The sequence below is a fragment of the Parasteatoda tepidariorum genome, chromosome 7, assembly GCF_043381705.1.
Source record: "Parasteatoda tepidariorum isolate YZ-2023 chromosome 7, CAS_Ptep_4.0, whole genome shotgun sequence".
NCBI lineage: Eukaryota > Metazoa > Arthropoda > Arachnida > Araneae > Theridiidae > Parasteatoda > Parasteatoda tepidariorum.
In genome coordinates this window covers 16,979,496-16,997,787 of record NC_092210.1, presented here as the reverse complement: position 1 = coordinate 16,997,787, position 18,292 = coordinate 16,979,496, and the positions used below count along the sequence as shown (strand labels likewise).

General features: G+C 28.3%; 1 protein-coding gene across 2 annotated transcripts in view; it reads left to right on the top strand.

The window, feature by feature from the left end:
- LOC107449723 (DNA (cytosine-5)-methyltransferase PliMCI) overlaps positions 1 to 18,292 on the top strand; it is a 53,564-nt gene continuing 35,272 nt past the window's right edge. Inside the window, exons 1-12 of one of the 2 annotated variants that reach the window (XM_043039587.2) lie at positions 1 to 366; positions 2,618 to 2,654; positions 3,692 to 3,734; positions 3,859 to 3,952; positions 5,999 to 6,160; positions 8,977 to 9,082; positions 10,274 to 10,383; positions 10,468 to 10,589; positions 11,493 to 11,585; positions 11,731 to 11,882; positions 14,348 to 14,529; positions 17,095 to 17,269. In XM_043039587.2, the coding sequence (XP_042895521.1) occupies positions 314 to 366; positions 2,618 to 2,654; positions 3,692 to 3,734; positions 3,859 to 3,952; positions 5,999 to 6,160; positions 8,977 to 9,082; positions 10,274 to 10,383; positions 10,468 to 10,589; positions 11,493 to 11,585; positions 11,731 to 11,882; positions 14,348 to 14,529; positions 17,095 to 17,269 (1,329 nt within the window). In that variant the 5' untranslated portion in view covers positions 1 to 313. Of the gene's footprint in view, positions 367 to 499; positions 549 to 2,617; positions 2,655 to 3,691; positions 3,735 to 3,858; positions 3,953 to 5,998; positions 6,161 to 8,976; positions 9,083 to 10,273; positions 10,384 to 10,467; positions 10,590 to 11,492; positions 11,586 to 11,730; positions 11,883 to 14,347; positions 14,530 to 17,094; positions 17,270 to 18,292 lie in introns of those variants that run through there. The other variant, XM_071183119.1, reaches the window with a different exon arrangement.

Below are 18,292 nucleotides of genomic sequence, written 5' to 3'. Positions count from 1 at the left end.
AAAGCAAGAGGAACAGTCTTTAAAATACAACTGCAACTACAGTCACTCGAAATTTTTTTTTCGAGTGACTGTAACTAAATTTATCATGACTCGCGCATTCACCTGTAATAATATTCTATGCAGTGAGAACGGTCTCTAAAAAGTAGTTATTCAGTGATGTTTAAACTGAAAGTATTCTATATGGTCAAATTTCTAACAGTTAAGTAGTGTACTGAAATATAAAACTGGCAATGACGGTCTAAGAGGCGCGAAATTTTTGTTTACTTTCCGAGTTTTCTCTCATTTGATATTGGTCTATTTCTATTTAATTAAAATGAAAATAAAAACTGAACCATTATCCCCATCAAAGTCAGATCTTCCAGCAATGTAATTATCTCTTTATTTTAGTTAATATACACATACCTGTACTATTCTTTAAGTTACATTTTTTTTATGTAAACATTATAATTATTCTGCTGTTGTTTTTAACAAGTTTTTCTTTTAGTATTTAACAGTTCCATAAATTTAGTTAAATATTCTGCATTTGTAAATAATGTATTTAATTGAAAGTGAGTATTTTTAATTGGTAAAAATGTTTATGATAACCATACCTAGTTTATGTCAATTACCTACGTATATTTTTGAAACCGTATATGGACGAAAATTTTTTAATCTAATAAGAAACTATATATTCTATTTATGGTCTTCTATTCTTACGGAGTTCGAGAGTAAATTTCTTTAGCATATAAATATTGAAAATATTCTGTATTTGAATTCGAGAAATGGGTGAAGAAAAATTAAATTAATAGAACAAAAATGTTGTATTCCAGCATAATCTGGGGGAGATTTTCAACTTCCGCTCAGCGTTGCGTGAGAAACGAAAAAAAAGAAAAAAAAACGGAAAGGGACCAACTCCAAAGTCATAACTCGTAGTCGCCTCTAATCAAATATCTACATGTTTTTTTAAAAAAAATTTGCACATTTAAAATCTATTTGGCACCTTGGCTATTACAGTTGGGTTGACATCACGATACGTAAATAAACCCGTAGTTTTTATGTCTTCATGGGGATATTTCCATATTGGTACCTGTTCCTGCCACCTACAATCACCAAGACAACAAAGGGACTTGCAAACTTTTTTTAAAAATATGAAGAGACTTTCCTGAGAAAACTTTTGAATTTGTCCCTTCTCTTTGATTTGTCCCTTTTTTTTTATGGGTCCCTTGTTTTTCTTGTCTGGAAGTTGATATTACTTTGGTGATGGTACTGATGCAGACGTTTTCTCTTTTTCGTAATAAATTTTACTTAGCATAGCAACTAATTCTTGTCACCTAAACAAAAATTGACATTGGTAGCTTTGCTAAGATGTTGATATACAAATTAATGTTTATTCATGAACAAAAAATGACTATGGCGAAAACCATTCTATTCATTAAAAATAATTTGAAAAGTTTTGAGAATGACTAAAAAGGAAGACTATCAGAATAATTAATAAAAATGCATTATTTTATTTTCATATTAATGTAGATACGTTCCTTTTAGAATAGCATATTAAAGGTAAAAATTTTTTAAAAAAGAGATATAGTACTCTATTATTAACTTATTAGTTAATTAGTACGAGATGCATCCAGAAAGTAAGTTTCCCTAATTTAAGAAAAGAAAAAAAAGAACTCACACTTTCTGGAACATATTTATTGGCGACAAGTACAGCAATACTTCAGCTATTTTTCAACGTAGTCACCACCAGAATTGAGTCACTTGTTGTATCGTGGGATCAACTTTTGTATCCCGCTGTCGTAGAACTCTACCACCTGTGAATGGAACCAGCGTGTGGCAGATGTCTACCGTTACTGTAGAACACTGCGGAAATTGTGACGTGCCATTCAAAACAAGAGTTGTGGAATGCTTACTGCAGGTGTTGCGCTCCTCCATGACATGCTTATCCACCTAAGGCACAACGCACAGCAGCTGTTGTGACCAAATTCGGCTGGGAGTTGTTTGATCATCCACCCTACAGCCCTGATATTGCTCCCAGCGATTTTCACATTTTCTTGCACCTCAAGAAATTCCTGTCCTCCACTGAGCGTTTTGGCAACAACGATGAGCTGAAGACGTCTGTCACACGCTGGTTCCATTCACAGACGGCAGAGTTCTACTACAGAGGGATAAAAATGTTGATCCCACGATACGACAAGTGTCTCAATTCTGGTGGTAACTTTGTTGAAAAATAGCTGAAACATTGCAATACTTGTTGCCAATAAATATGCTCCTGAAAGTGTGAGTTCTTTTTTTTTTAAAAATTAGGGAAACTTACTTTCTGAATGTGCCTTGTAGTTAAGTATAGTTAGTTCTTTATTGCAAATTTTTTAAGATATTTTTTAAATTGATTTTATTCATTTAATCTGTATGTTTTTTTTACAGAAATCTTTCTAATTGTTGTAATGTTTATGAAGCATAAAATTATTTTTTTACAACATCCTTACTGAATGTTGCTGCAAAGGAAATTTTATTTCAGCAATGCGTCATTAGTATACCCATTATGCAATTTTATATTTTTATCTACAATATTTTAATCTTGTTATTTAATTATTATTTATCACATTATTTTAACTTGGTATTCTTAACTATTTTGTTTTAGATCTGATGAAGAAACTGAAGAAAAAGTGAAGAAACAGGTATTTTATGCCTTATAGTTCTATGCAATATAGTTCTCAATATCTATGCAATATAGTTTTATGCAATATGTATATCAATATTTTCCAAGTAAAGTAATGATCAGATAGGGGAAGTATGGAATCTGTTGATAAGTGAATAAACATTTTTAAGTTGTAGGAAAATATGTTGATTTGAATACGTACAGAAGATTTCCATATTGTGATCTGACGACTTTTAGAATCGCTGCTTGCAAAAATCTTTTAAAAAAATCATTGAAAGGGACCAACTCGCACCCTCCTGCAGGAAAAACTCTACACGCTTTAAAAAAAAATTAATTAAATTTTAAAATACATTTTGGCAATTGTAGATGGTGGTTGTGATCCATGCATCACAATATGGAATAATCTCCCATATGAAAGGCTTAGGGCACATTTTCAAATTGGTCAGCATAATATTTCTGTTGACAAAAAGATACATTCTCTTTATTTAGGTATTAAAATGGTTCCATGTGGTTTATTGTTATATTTTAAAAATATTGGCAACTTGTTAATATTGGCAAACAATATTAAGAAACAGTTTCAGATTAAAATGTTGCATTTGTCATTAAACCTTTTTTTATTAGCTGTGCATTTATATATTTGTTTACTATTCTCTAGAGGTAAAAATAATCATTTTCCTTGTTTGAGAAAGAAAGAACAAAGTATCGTACTCAGAACCAACTTTGTGAAATATTTTTTAGTGAAGAAAAATTTCATAATTTATATTTTATATTAAATCCAGTTTTTACAACTGTGAATTGAAGAGTTGTATTGTAATATGAATTCAAACAATTATATCCATTTTGTAGTTAAAAATTGGCAGTGGCGACTTCCACACTAAAAAATACTGTAATATAGAGCAATAGTTATCATTTTGTTTTGTTTTGAAATGAAAGTAAATATTGTTAAAAAAATAATTATTCTTTGTAAGTGTATTTGCTTAAGGCATACATGTTCATATTTTAATTTCCCTTAAATAGTTTGCATAATACTTAATTATAATTTTCTTTTTATTCTAGGAGGAAGGTGTAGACAATGGAAATTGTTCCTCTGAATCATCAGGTATGTGGAACATTTTGAGGGTTAAAGTGAATTATAATTTTTATATCTGCTATTTCTTAGAATTAAACATCGTTTGTACCTAATGTTGTTTTATAAAATATAATTTATTTATGTATACTTTTAGATAAAAGAACAACAGTAAAAGTTGCACAGTCTTCTCGAAAATCTAAAAAGGAAACAGGACAACAGCCTTCTATTTCTTCATTTTTTACCAAAATGTAATATTTTTATTAATATTCTCTGTGTTATTTATAACAAAAGATTGTTTATAATAATGAAAATTTCATTCTCTCTTAAAACAAGTTCAGTATTTTAATTTGCAATTTGTCACTGTGTTTCATAATGTTATAATTGTTATTTCATAATGTTATATGTTTTATATGTCACTCATCAGGGATCTGTCCAGGCCGAATTTTCTACCGTTTAGCGGTACCTTCACAAATTCAACTTTAGGAAAAACGGTAGTTTCAAAAATTCAATTTTAGGAAAAACGGTAGTTTAAAAAAATACTTTTTCTTACTATTTTATTTTTGTATCCCTTAAGAAACGATAAATCCATATTTTTACCATATTTTTGTGTTGATTTTTAAATATAAGTTTTAATTTTTCACAAATTATGTCTAAATTTTCACAAAATAGGTACCTCTCAGAAAAACCTAGACAGACCCCTGCTCATAATGTTTTAGTGTGTTTTCTCTTTTTAGTTACATTGAATTCAGTGGAATTCTATTCTTCAAAGCTGTATCCTTATTTTAAATTTTTCGTGGTTAGTTTCTTTCTTCCACATTGTCTTTTAGTTTTAAGTAAAAAAATTTTGACTTTTGTTTAGGCATCTTTATAGGTAAAAATTTTTTGTTAATGACTTCATTGCAGTAAATAAGACACACAAACCTTAACTAAAACTTATTGGATATATTTCAACATAATTGTATAATATAAATTTGAATAGAATTCTGGTTTCTATTTTTATTTTTGATGGTGGGATACACTGGAATGTTGATTACTTTGTGGATATTTTTACATGGTTGTATAATTTAAATTTGAATGGACATCTGGTTCTACCTTTTTATTTTTTATGCAATACACTGCAATGTGGATATTTATGTACAATTGTAGTATACAAATATGAATGGATATCTGATTTCTACCTTTTTGTTTTTAATGCAATACACTGCAGTGTTGATGCTGACATTAAAAATACATAGCATATTCATAAAAGGATTTCACTTTATCCTATATTTTTCCCTTGGGTTTCCATGGTAGTCAATACAAAAGTGATAGCAAAAATGAAAAAGAATAAAAGCTATTTTAGCATTTTTACTGCCACATTTTGTAACTTCAGAAAAGTGTTAATTTTGGACAATTATGTATGTTTCAAATTGTTTTAATTATCTTTGATATAATTGAACTTTTTACTTGGAACTTTAAAAAAAAATAGTATCTCTACAAGGTTTTGTATTGCGTTAATTCTTGGAAGTTCTTAAATATTTTAACTTTGGTACAATTAGAAAAAATTATTATCTCACTCTGTAATTTTGTTTGCTTTAAACAGATACATGCTTTTCAGTAATTTTTATAAATTTTTAAGGGTCAAAAGTTAGTTTTTCCCTCTATTAAAACTGTTGTATGTTGGTGGTGTCATGTCCGCGGAGGATCAAATATACCCATGGGCTGAAAGCACACTGGTGGAAATTTCTTTGGTAATCTTGTTCGAGTAGAGTCGCTCTACGTCAAAGGAAGCTAATTTCCCAAGGAGAGCCAGGGGTCATAAAATTGCAAGGCAGTCAATGCAATACACGGGTGTTGTATGTTAGTGAAAACTTGTATTTAAACTCATCAATATATTAAAATAAGCATTTTTGTGATTCACATGTTAGATTATTATATGTAATTTTTTTTTTTCAAAATAGCCTTGCATTTTACTAAAAGCAAACAATTAAATAATGTTTTCTATGTTATTTTGTATGCATTATCTAAAACATGTAAGTCATGTTTTTTCTTTGAGATTATTTTGTTATTTGTTCATTTTCTCTTGTTTGTAAATTTTTGGAAATTATTCATCTTTTTTTTCATTCTAATTTTTTTTATTTGTGAAAAGTTGGCTTCATTAATGTCATTACTTAAAGCATGAATTTCCAGTTTTGTTTTTATGTTATAATAAAAGTTCTCCAATCATTTTTACATGATGTATTAAAATCTTATGTATTTAAAATATTTTGTTTCTAATTTTTCTTTAATTGTTTTAATAAATGTTAATTTTATAGGCAAAACAAAAGAAAACTGGAAGAAGATGAGAATTCCAATTCCAATGGGCAATCAAAAAAATCTAAATCAAATGGTAAAGTGGAGGAAGATGACAAAAGGAAGGTGGAAAAAGATGAAAATTCCAATGGGCAATCAAAAAAATCTAAATCAAGTGACAAAGTGTATGTACCTAGTTTAGAAATTCCATTAGTAATAAAAAACTGTTTAGTTTTATTAAATAAAACAATTTATATGCGCAAAGAGTTTAATTTTAAACTCAACTGAAAGAGTGAAATTTATTTTTTGTGAGTGAATTAATGAAGTTTTTAGTGAAGAGTGAATTAATTTTAAACTCAACTGAAAATGGAGTAGAGGTATCACAATCTTTTATGTAATGAAGCATTATAAGTGTGGTGATGTTTGTAGCAAGACTAAGTCTGGAGTCTCTATTTGAGATACAAAATTAAATTTAATGCATTTAGAATTCTTTTTCTTTAGTTCAAATTCAATGTTTACGGCAAAAGGCTGAAAATGTTCAATTTCGTATAGGCACTATGTTTATATAGCTATTGTTTAAGAAATACCTTTTTTATGCAATCTGAAATTTTTTTTCAATATTTGCTGTGCGCTTTTAATTATTCAAACTAAAAGGGAAAGGTAAGAGAATTTAAAATAGCAAAAATATACTTTAATTAACCTTTGCATTACATTCTGTATTGATCTCACTTCAATTTTTCGATTCCCTTTTCCTAGGGGAATTTGTTTTTAATTTGTTGCTCTCCTAATATGTATATATCAGTATTTTTATTTTTCTATGAAATATCAAGACCAGAACATATTTTAATTTTATATATATAATATATATGTGACAAAAAATTATTATTTTTTAATCCAATAGAATGGCAAAGGGGTTCATTTGAAGTTATTTTACTTAATTATTTTTTAATTACTAGGTGTAATGATATTTCTTGATAGAATAAAAAATACTGCTACTACAAAACAACACTAATAAAAGAATTATCGAATTATTAATTTCTTTCTTGAAAAATATGAACAGAAAATAGTAGTGGAGTCCTTAATCAACTCCACTTTGCTCTGTAAAGGTTACTTTAGCATCACAAACAAATATTGACTACCTTGCATTACCATGAAAAGTTTGCTTTAAAAGAAAAATTATATCTCAATCGAATTGTTTTGGGTCAATTATTGAGTTATTACAACATTTTTTATCGTATCGAATGAATATATCATTGCCCATAATATTTGATAAAAAAGTGGTCCATTGTGTATACTATTTACACTGCTATTGATGTTAATGGAAAAAGCTTCTAAGTGCAGGAATTCAAAATAACAATAAATGGTAGTAAACTGAGATATTTAATATTAATAATAAAAATAAAACGTGACAATACTACATTTAAATGATAATCTAGAAGTTAGATATTATTATAGTAAATTAGAAATTTATTAACTCAATTTATTTATGTTTGGCCAGTAGTAATTTCATAAGTTCCATTTTCAAATTGTTTAGGAAAGTGTTTTTAGTAAAAAATAATTGGATATTTCTGTGTATTATTTATTATGTTGTTAGTAAGTATAAATGCAAATTGTACTGAAAACAGTACTAAGGGTCAATCTGATTTAAATATTTCGCTTTTGGAAAAAGTGTATCTTTTAACAATATGCTCCAATGCCCTTAAATAAGACTAATTTGCACTTTATGGTCATTTTATTCGGAACACACAGTGGTTGAAAGTAGCGCACTAGAAGTAGTAAAACTATTGTAGTCTCTACTTTTTTTCATAGTGTTGTGAGTGGTGTGATACAAAAAACCAGTAGTTTGTAGCGATTCCTGGCAACTACTTTTAACGTCAGTTTAAAAGAAACACGGTTCTAAGGCAACTAATTTTTCAAATTTGATGGGTACAAATCTGCGTGGGTCCATCAATTTATGAAAATTAGATAATTAATTTTTTGACCACACTTTCATATGCGAATGCACACTCATGAAGCATTAATGTTATTTTTAAAAAAACTGAACATATTTTCGATGTACTTAATTTCTTATGCATAAAAAGTTGAAGGTTAAATGAACAAATTCGAGAAAAAAAATTCTTTTGGAATAACAAACTTGTAAATGTGACAATCTACAATCTTGTAAATGTGAATACATATTTCTTAATTATTTCCTCATCTGTATAGTAAGCGAATTTCTTATTCTAAACCATTTTGGACATAGGCATTAATTAAGTTCTCCAGCAAAGTTCATCTCCTTTAAGATAGTGAAGTAATTACTACAATTCCAAAGTAGTTTGTAGTTACTACATTTAAAAAAAAAGTAATTGCTGTAAACTGCAAAAATAATGTAGTTTTTCCGACCACTTCCCACTGGTCTGAATAATACACACATGTTATTTAGCCACTTGAAAAAATTGTGTGATAACTGTTTGCTTAAAAGGATTTTAATAAGTTTTAAAATTAGTATAATGTTCCTATTTCATCTGAATCATATTTTAAATTAACACAAACTCAGTAGAAAGTTTTGATCAAAAATCAAATTTTAACAGGTATATGTATGGGAATTGATGCCAATTTTCATATGTTCATGAATTTTGTATATTTTACTATTCTAAACTATAGTTGAAGACAACATAAAATAAGGCTAGATTTCAGTCAATTTCAAGGGAAAATATTACAGTCAATTAAAATTTGTAATTCTTAGTGCAATACAGTTCTTGTATATACCTTTATTGATTGTAAAAATTCCTAATATACCCTTTATATGGTGGGCGCACAATAGTTTGCTAAAAAATCTTTATTTCTAATATCTACTAATAATTTTTTTATTTTATCTTGTGATGGTAACTAGTTATATAATTAAGCTTTAAATGCCTAGCTTATATTTTAAAATTGTTTTTCAGTTCAGTTAACTTTTGTTTAATCATGAATTTTCTTTTCTGTTTCATTTGAATTGTTTGACCTTCATATTGTTTCCTAGGTCAAATGGACAAAAAAGTTCATTGTTGCCTATGCGATGTCCAGATTGTAGACAGCATTTAGATGGTCCAGATTTAAAATTATATCCTGGTGACCCTGACGAGGCAGTAAGTTGCAATTTATATTCAAAAGAAGTTTAAATGCAAAAATTTCATTAAATAATTCCAATCATTAAATTGAGTGTTTTGTACTATAACTTGTTATATTAGTTAAAATAATTTTAAAGTAAAATGATGTGAAACAATAGTTATTGTTGTAATAAAAGGGTTCTAGAAGTGAAAATACTCCTCATAAAATTTTTGGATGAAATAATTAGTTTTTTTTCCTGGTGTTGAAGAAAGTTCCCTTAAAAGAATATCAATCAATGACAGTGTTATAATTACTCCTTTCATGTATTCTGGACATAAGCAATTGCTATTATTTTAACTCTGTTAAAAGCTGCAGCTGTTTTTGAAGGAAAAATTGCATGTTAAAATAAAATAAAATCTAAAAAGTTCTCAGTTTAAGCAATTTGATTATCTTTCCAGGTAGTTTAGCAAATCTCCCTTTTTTATGCTGTCAATAGAAGTGACGATTGTGACATAAATTATGAACATACTGTTAAATGCTTGGAACAAAAAAAAAGTGCCTGGAATTTTAAATTTCATATACGATTTAAAAAATTTTGTTGTTATTTTATTTATTTTTTTTTTGATTAATCTATTTATTCAAAAAATTGAGAAAAAAATAAAGTGGAATATTGAGAAAAAAAAAATTGGAAATAAAGTGGAATAATATTTTTCAGTTAAATATACAAGAAATAATTCTAGGATGTTCCCTCGTGTAATTTATCAGTTAATTATAACCTGTTTTAATCTTCATTTACATACTGTTAAATGGTCGAAATAAAGGAAAGTGCTTAAAATTTTAAATTTCATATACTTAATTAATAAATGTTGCTTTTTTAGAAAAATTATTCTATTTAACCGCTATATTGAGAAAAAGAATTGGAAATAATGTGGAATAACATTTTTTAGTTAAATATACAAGAAATAATTCTAAAATGTTCCCTCGTATATTTTGTCAGTTAATTATAACCTGTTTTATTAACTGGCTCTAATTTACTCTCATAATCTCTATTTTAAATGTCTCCCCACTCCCCAAAAACAAACTGGAGAGTGAAGTTACTCTCTAAAATTTTTCTTTGAGTAACACTAATGCATCATGTTTGCTAGGTACATAATTAGTAAATGTGTTATCTTTGCTGATTTATATTATGCCACACATTTTATTTTTAATGCATGTGATTTTTTATATAGCAAGAAGAGTTCATTATGTTAACTGCACCAATCCTATCACTCCATACTGAAGGTGATTACGACACTGTGGATGTTAATGAAAGAGTGCAGCATCGCATTACAAATTTCAGGTATGTATTTTTTCGTTAAATTGCAAGGTTGACCACTGATTTTTTTTCCCTCTCTTCAAAATGAATGTTTCATTTTTGTTTCAGTGTTTATGATAAGCACACACATCTTGTACCTTTTGATCAAGGCCTTATTGAGAAGAATGTTGAATTGTTCATTAGCGGTTATGTTAAACCAATTTTCGTAGAAGACCCATCTGATACACATGGTAAATATGTTATGATTTTAGTCTGCATAAATTTTACTTCCAAAATGAAGAATTTCGGATTGTTTTTTATTAGTTATGTGGAGTGGTCACAAAAACTATATATTTTTTTTGCAGTTAACTAAAACTACTTTTTTTCAAATGTGGTGACTACAAACTACTTTTGAGGCTCTACTTTTAAGAGGCTAATTTTGCTGATGAACTTTATTTACAATAAAGGTTTAAAATGGTTTTGAATAATAAATATAATGAATTATTATGATGTATTTATTCATGTTTACATGAGCCAGTTTTTCTAAACAATTTTTTACTAATTTGTTCTTTTAATTTACTATTTTTTATGCTTTTCTTGACCGTGAATACATAATTTAAGAAATGCTGAAAAATTATCAAATGTTTGCTATATTCTTCAACGTTTATTACTTTTTAATTTCTCGTAATAAATAAAATACTTTGAAAATTACGGAGCAAAATATGTTCCATTGTAATTACATTGTAATAATGTTTCACAAGTGTATAGTGCGAAAAATGAAAACGATATCACCCTAAATAACTTTCATTTTAATGATTGGATTTTCACGTACTAAGTGTGCATCTTAATAGATTTTAGGTATGTCTTTAAATATGCTAATCACTTAGTGCGAACTATCAATTGAATTACTAAATCAGACACAAAAAACATACGTTCTTTGTATAAACCTGTATTTATTTTTTAAGTATTTGGCTTCCTGATCCTCAAAATATAGAGAGTAGACAAAATTTCGAAAAAATTGGGTCATAAATTTGGGTGCTAGAAAGCTATATATATATTTGGCGTAGTCCCCAAAAATATCATAGAAGAAAGACTTCTTTATCTTCTATATTAATTATATTTCTAATATATTTTTATATCTTAACTATTTTAAGGTGGTGTGCTGGCACGAAACTTAGGACCAATCAATGAATGGTACGTTTCTGGTTTTGATGGTGGTAGCAAAGCACTCATTGGATTGGGAACAGGTAAATTTAATTGAGATTTATTCTATATAGTTAATAACTTTTGGTTTATTTAATTTCTAATTCTGTAATCATTATTTTACATTAATTCATATTTCTGCTAAGTATTTGTTGCAAAATATATTATTCATATTCATTCTTTTGAAAGATTTTGCTGAATATATTCTGCTGAATCCAAGTGAACTCTATGCTCCTTATATGAATGCTGTTCAAGAGAAAATATATCTGAGCAAGTGTGTTATTGAATGCCTTATAGAAAATAATGAGGCTAGTTATGAAGACTTATTGAACAAGTTAGAGGTATGGAAACTATAAATTATCTATGCCTTTTAGTTACATTTTATGCTCTGAGAAGTAATTACAGTAAATGAATAACAAACAAAACAAAATAGGTTCTCTCCACATCGAGACACTTTCCTGTCATTAAAGTCATCCTAATATGCTTTCTCCTGTGTGTTTTCTAGCGAAGCGGTTTTCAATTTTTCTCGGCTATGGAATTTTAAAAAATCGTCCTTCTTTCGGCTGAACCCCGACTTTATAAATAAAGTATCTAAAGATAGTGGTTAAAATATTAATCAATGAGAAACTATATTTTGAAAATATTTATAAGAGATAGAGTGTTTGCCTTCCAATGAGGTGATCCTGGTTCTAATCTCACCTATAGCTGATCGAAACGAATTCCAAACCTAGATCACACTGATCGAGCTGCTGATGTAAAATATATTTAGTGGTTGATGAATCATGGTTTAGACTCCTTTTTCCAACATACTAACTGTGCGAGGTTTTCATGGTTTTCCTGTCCATGTAAGTTCAGCGGACAAAAAGTCCTCCACAAAGGCAATTTTTCCCCAATACTTGATCCGGAAAATGCCTTCATATTGTTGTCTGGATTGGGTTCAAAATTACAAGGCTTAAGATATAATACCTGGTTGGTAGGGCACTGGGCCCATGTTCAAGAGTTCGTGGGTTCAATTCCAGCCGGCTGAAGACTCCCCGTGTAGTAAATGGTGACTGGTGCATGTTGAATCTATCGAGTCGCAAAGTCCTCCAGGTTCCCATAACAAATCAATACCTCAGGGGATACTGATCCAGGAGTTTTCTTGTCTTCTGTAGTGGGTTCAAAATTACAAGGCTACTGAATTGAGCATTAGTAGTCTTAAACCCAAAAAAATTGGGTCAGCTGTTCAAAGACGGATATAAGGCTTAAGAGATGAACATTAGTAGTCGTAAGCTCAAAATATGGTTGGCTGTTTAACAACAGCTATAAAATAAGAGGGAAGACATTTTTTTATTGTTTTATAACATATAACCTTAAATTAGGTTTTATGTCCGACGGCTAAATTAGCAGTTCCAGTGCTGAATCTTGTCTAGTTCCTAATTTGTGTTTAGTGTATATTAGTTGAAAATAAATAACACAGCTGAATTATGGTTTTTGCTGAAATAAAAACTAAAAAGAACTTCTATTAACTTCGAAAATGGTTATTAAGGAAACATCTTTTTTTTCAGAGAATTAAAATTCATTAATCTTATTTTTGAAATTAATCTTGAATTGAGCTATGGGGCAATTTTTCTATAAATTCATGTTTTCATAATGTATTTGATATATTATTGTTAGAAAAATTATATTTTTTCAATAGTGTCTTTTCCATTGCTGTCTTTTCAAATAATTGCATAAAGACAATAAAATATTAAATGCATAATGGATTATTGATTAGATAAAAATATGATTACAGGTTTCAGAAATTATGAAGAAAACAAGTTAATAAAAAAGAGTCTTATCGTAGGCTCTAGGCTGTATAAGCAAGTTACAAGTACCTAGAAAGTCATGAAAAGTCATGGATTTCGGTATTGAACAAAATTTGTTATGAAATGTCATGATTTTAACTATTTTTTTAAAAAAAAGTCATAGATTTAGGTCGCCGAAAAATCTAATTTTTAAAATGGAATTTGCCCCCATCCACCCAATTTCATGGTGTTTCGAATATCTGAATTTGTAACAAAATTCCCACTCACTGTCATATTTGAGTAAAATATAAAATGTTTTTATCGTGTTCTTTAAAAATAATAGTGTTCTTTAAAAATATGAAAGACAAAACATAATTTCAGAGATCATTAGAGCAAATTATCTTTTAAACTTCTGTGATTTCAGAATTTTTGTTATTTTTTAAATTTTATTTTATCAATTTAAAATTCTAGCTGAAGCAAGCCAGTCATTGGCAAATTTTTTTATTCCGAAATGAGAACAGAAATATCAGGAGTATTTCTTTTCTTTCCGATGAACAAGAAAAGTATCTTTAGAATGTAATTCTGCAGAAAAAATAAATTATTTGCTTTTGTATTTTTTTTTATAGATATTTTATTGCTTCTACTCTTTACTCTGTTTTTTGAATTTAAAATCTATAAATATGAAGATGCAGAGTATAACAGTTTTGGTTATACCTATCATTTCAATGAATGTTATTTATAATGCTTTTTTTAATTTATTGTTATGTTTTTGTCGGAGAAAATAGTAACTTCGTTAAGTCATGACAAATTCTTGGAATTAGTCATGGAAAGTCATGAATTTGAAAATCTAAAATGTAGCAGGTACCCTGTATAAGCTATTAATATGAAAGTTGTGCTTAATATGACTTATAATTTTTTTTCAGATTACTTATTTTAATATAAACAATTAAAAAAAATGTTTTTTTTTCTTGTAGTATTTTTCTACTTATCTTTTAATTCAATTTTAATTTTGACTGTTTGCTATAAATATTTTCCATTAGAATACTGTCCCACCCCAAGGCATTTCAACATTCTCTGAGGATTCTCTCCTGCGCCACGCCCAATTCATTGTGGATCAAATTGAAAGTTATGATTCAGCTGCTAATGAATATGATCCAATTCTTATCGTTTCTCCTGCAATAAGAGCTTTGATAGAGTTATCAGGAATAACACTAGGAAAACAGTAAGTAAAACTTCATTCACTTGTGAGTGTCTTAATTGATCGATTTATTATTTTAAATTTTGAACTTATCTTCAGTTTTAGCACTAGGTTGATATCAATTATTAAGTTAAAAACAGATAAGATGAAGTTCACTGCTAAGAAATTTTGGACTATGATTTACCTACTATTTATATCTCTAAACAAATTATTACATTATCACTTATTATTAAGATAATTGAAATATAATTAAGCATCTCATACAGTTTATTTAAGAAAATAATAAAAACAGTAGCAAGTAAATGTTTAAAAACATTTTATTTCTTTAGATACTTATGTTATAGTTTCATTTTCAAAGTGAAAACAGTATTAAGAAGTAATTGTCAATGTTATATACTATTATCACTAAAGCCCGGATTTTGATGACATTTGCATTTTTGGACATTTTTTGTCCTTTAGAGCAATTTTTTAGATTTATAGGTCATTTTTTTTAAATTTTGGGGCATATTTTGCATTTTAAAGCATTTTTTAAGTTTTTTGTTAATTTTTCAAATTTTTATTATCTTTTGGGGCATTTTTATTGCATGAAATGCAAGATTTGTCTTATAATTTGTCTTGATTCAGAAGATGCTGCATCAATTAAGATATCGCAAAACGTGTTGGCCTCTGATAAAATAGAAGGATACTTAGCATTTATTAAGTCTAACTTTGCTATTGTGTCCTCGACAATTACAAGCTTGGAGAAACAAGAATTGGAACTTTGCGATGCAATAAATTATATTGACGTAGTGAGTCAAGTGTTGGAAAAAGCAAGGGGAAAGATAGCACAAAGTGTAGCAGCTAAATTGAGAAAAGTTTTGGAGAAGGACACTGGCTTCCAAACAATGAAGAAAATCTCTAGGATATTAACAGGTGAAGCAACATGTTTTCAAATTGAAGAAAAATTGACAGTAAGTGAAACTGTCTTTTTCAAGTACGCACCAATAACATCAGTAGACGTTGAAGGAAGCTTCTCCAGGTATAAAAATTTACTTTCAGACAAGAGACGCTCGTTTACATTTCAAAATATCAAAATTCATTTAATAATCCAATGTAATACTGATATTTATTAATATTATGAGATGGAAGTTGTTATATTCATTAAAGTTTCTATACAAAGTGAAAATGTTTTGAGTCAATACATTTTCCTTTTTTTTGTTATTTTAGGATATAAAACATATTTTTCAAACTTAAATAAACGTAGAACAAGTATTGCATTGCTTTATATTTTTTGAAATGACTCATAATAATTTTAAAGAGTAAAACATTATTTTAGTTCAATATTTTTACTTTATTGAAGTCATGTCATAAGGCATTTTTAGCGCAATTTTCGCATTTTTAGAGCATTTTTTGCACTTTTTAAGAGCATTTTTTGCACTTTTTAAGGGCATTAGTTGAGATTTTTTAGGTCATCAAAATTTCAACTCATTAAAATTTCGAATTGAGTGTAACACACCTCAATAATAACTTATGTTTAAGTGTTAAAAAATTTTCATGATTTTTTTTTCGAAAAATAAATCAAAACAAGAAATTTTAGCATTGAATTATTATTTTTATATAATATTATACTTTTAATTCTACACTAACTTTACAGCACTCTACGACAGGGAATCTTTAAACTGTGATTCACAGGCCACTTACAACCAATATAGTAATTTTATGAAGTGACTTCCTCCCTCTTAACTAATCACGGATTTTGAGCAGCAATTTATACAATAATTAAATCTGAAACATGAGCAATGGGGAAATGTATTTTCTGTCCCTTAGGAATAGACATTTTCTCCTCTTTGCTTCTATTCTTGTCTCTGCAAACAATACCATAATTGTTGCACATTTATTATTATAGGTAGTGAAAAAGTTAATGGAATTAAATTGAAATTGTAAATAATTTTTTCTTCTCAAAAATAACATCAAGAAATAAAATCTTTTTTTCTGCACAAATTGTTTCTAAATTTATTAGTGTCTTATTCAATGCAATATAATATATGGAAAAACAGCCCTTTCATCAGGCAAAATGGCCCCTATGGGTAAAAAATTTCTCACCTCTGCTGTAAAAGGTGAACTCTAGACATGTTAACTGCTATACTCAGAAGAAAGTGTCGCACAGCTTGAGATGAAATCATGTATCTACAGTAAAATAAGATAAAAGAATTTTATCAAACTCTTCTCTGTCATCCAGCAACCTAAGGAAATTTCATAAAATTTCTCCGGATAATCAATTGAATAATTAGATAAAATTTCCCTAAAACACAACAAAGTGTTTTCTTGTCAGTTCGTTAAGCACCAGTTGATGACCAATATTATAGGCGTTTTATGCTTGCTTATGGCTTTTTCTTCTTCTTTCTTCTCTTCCCCCTTTGGGTTTTATTTATTTTGGTAATTATTATCTTTTTAATAAAAAAATAAATTTCTACGGACAATAGGCAAGATAAAATTGTTGATCACAATTTTAAATCTTTCAATAATTATTAATGTAATTTAATCTTGTTATAAAGTCTCATGCTATTATTATTTTTCCTTTGTATAATGAAGTTACATATTTTTTGTCAGACATCGTATAAAGATACCAACTCAAGGTCGAATAGCTAAAGCAAAGAAGCCTGTCCATACATTAGCTACTACAACACCACTTGTACATAGTATATTTGAAATGTTTTTTACTGGTCAACTGGAGGATGATAAAAAAAACAGTGCTCCTCGAAGAAAAAGATGTGGAGTTTGTGAAGTAGGCTTCTTTTTATTTATTGAAAGTATAAATGTTTCAAATTACAAATAATGATTGAGACGCATGTTATAAATATTTTAGCAGGGTTTCAAAATACCAACTTACCCAGTAAAACCTGTCCTATAGTGGGTTTTTCTAAAATTGATTTCTTTTTTATCCTCTGTTATATTAAAGAGCTATTCTATTGAAATATATATGTAGTCTAGCCTAAAAAAATGAACCTGTGGTGAAAAAACTGTTTGGAGACTGGAGAGTCACCTTGCTGGCTAGATTTGACTAGTTGGCCATTGATTAGTCAGTGCCTTTGATTCGCTTTGTATGCAAAAAAAAAAATTCCTTATTTTTTAAGATTAAAATATAAATATAAAGTAATACTGTGTTAAAAAAAGTTTTAAATATGTGATGTATATGAGTACATATAACATTTTGTATCGTGATGTCAGACGAAACTTTTTCAGACTTTGACACCAATTTATTTGTATTAATTGCACTTTAATTACCTATATGTAAAGTTAATTCATAAAATTAAACTTAATTATTAATATTAAAATAAGCTTTTTTTTAAATAAGGTACTTATCCCTGCCCTCTCTTTTGAATAAAACCCCAATAAAACATCAAAGGATGATAAAACTCTCCCGGGTTAGGTTTTTCTGGAAATATAGTAGAGCGCCGATTATCCAAACCCTTATTATCGAAACTGTGTCTGAATTCGTTTTTTTTTTTTTCAAGTTAAGAATACTTTTTAACCTATCGACAATTTTTCTATATTGAGAAGAATAAATAATACCTCCTACATCTGAAGACCATATTTAATTTACAACCTTTTTAGCAGTTTTCTTATAGTTGGCATACTTGCATGTATTGTGATACAGTTAAACCTACATACCCCTTTAGCCCTTTACAACAGAAAATTATCTTCCATGAATGCAAGCTTCATTTTGATAGTCTACAATGGTTGGAATGCAGAAGGAGTTTATGAATTGATAAGTTCTGAAGTTCTATAATTGGGGAATGGGTAGTTG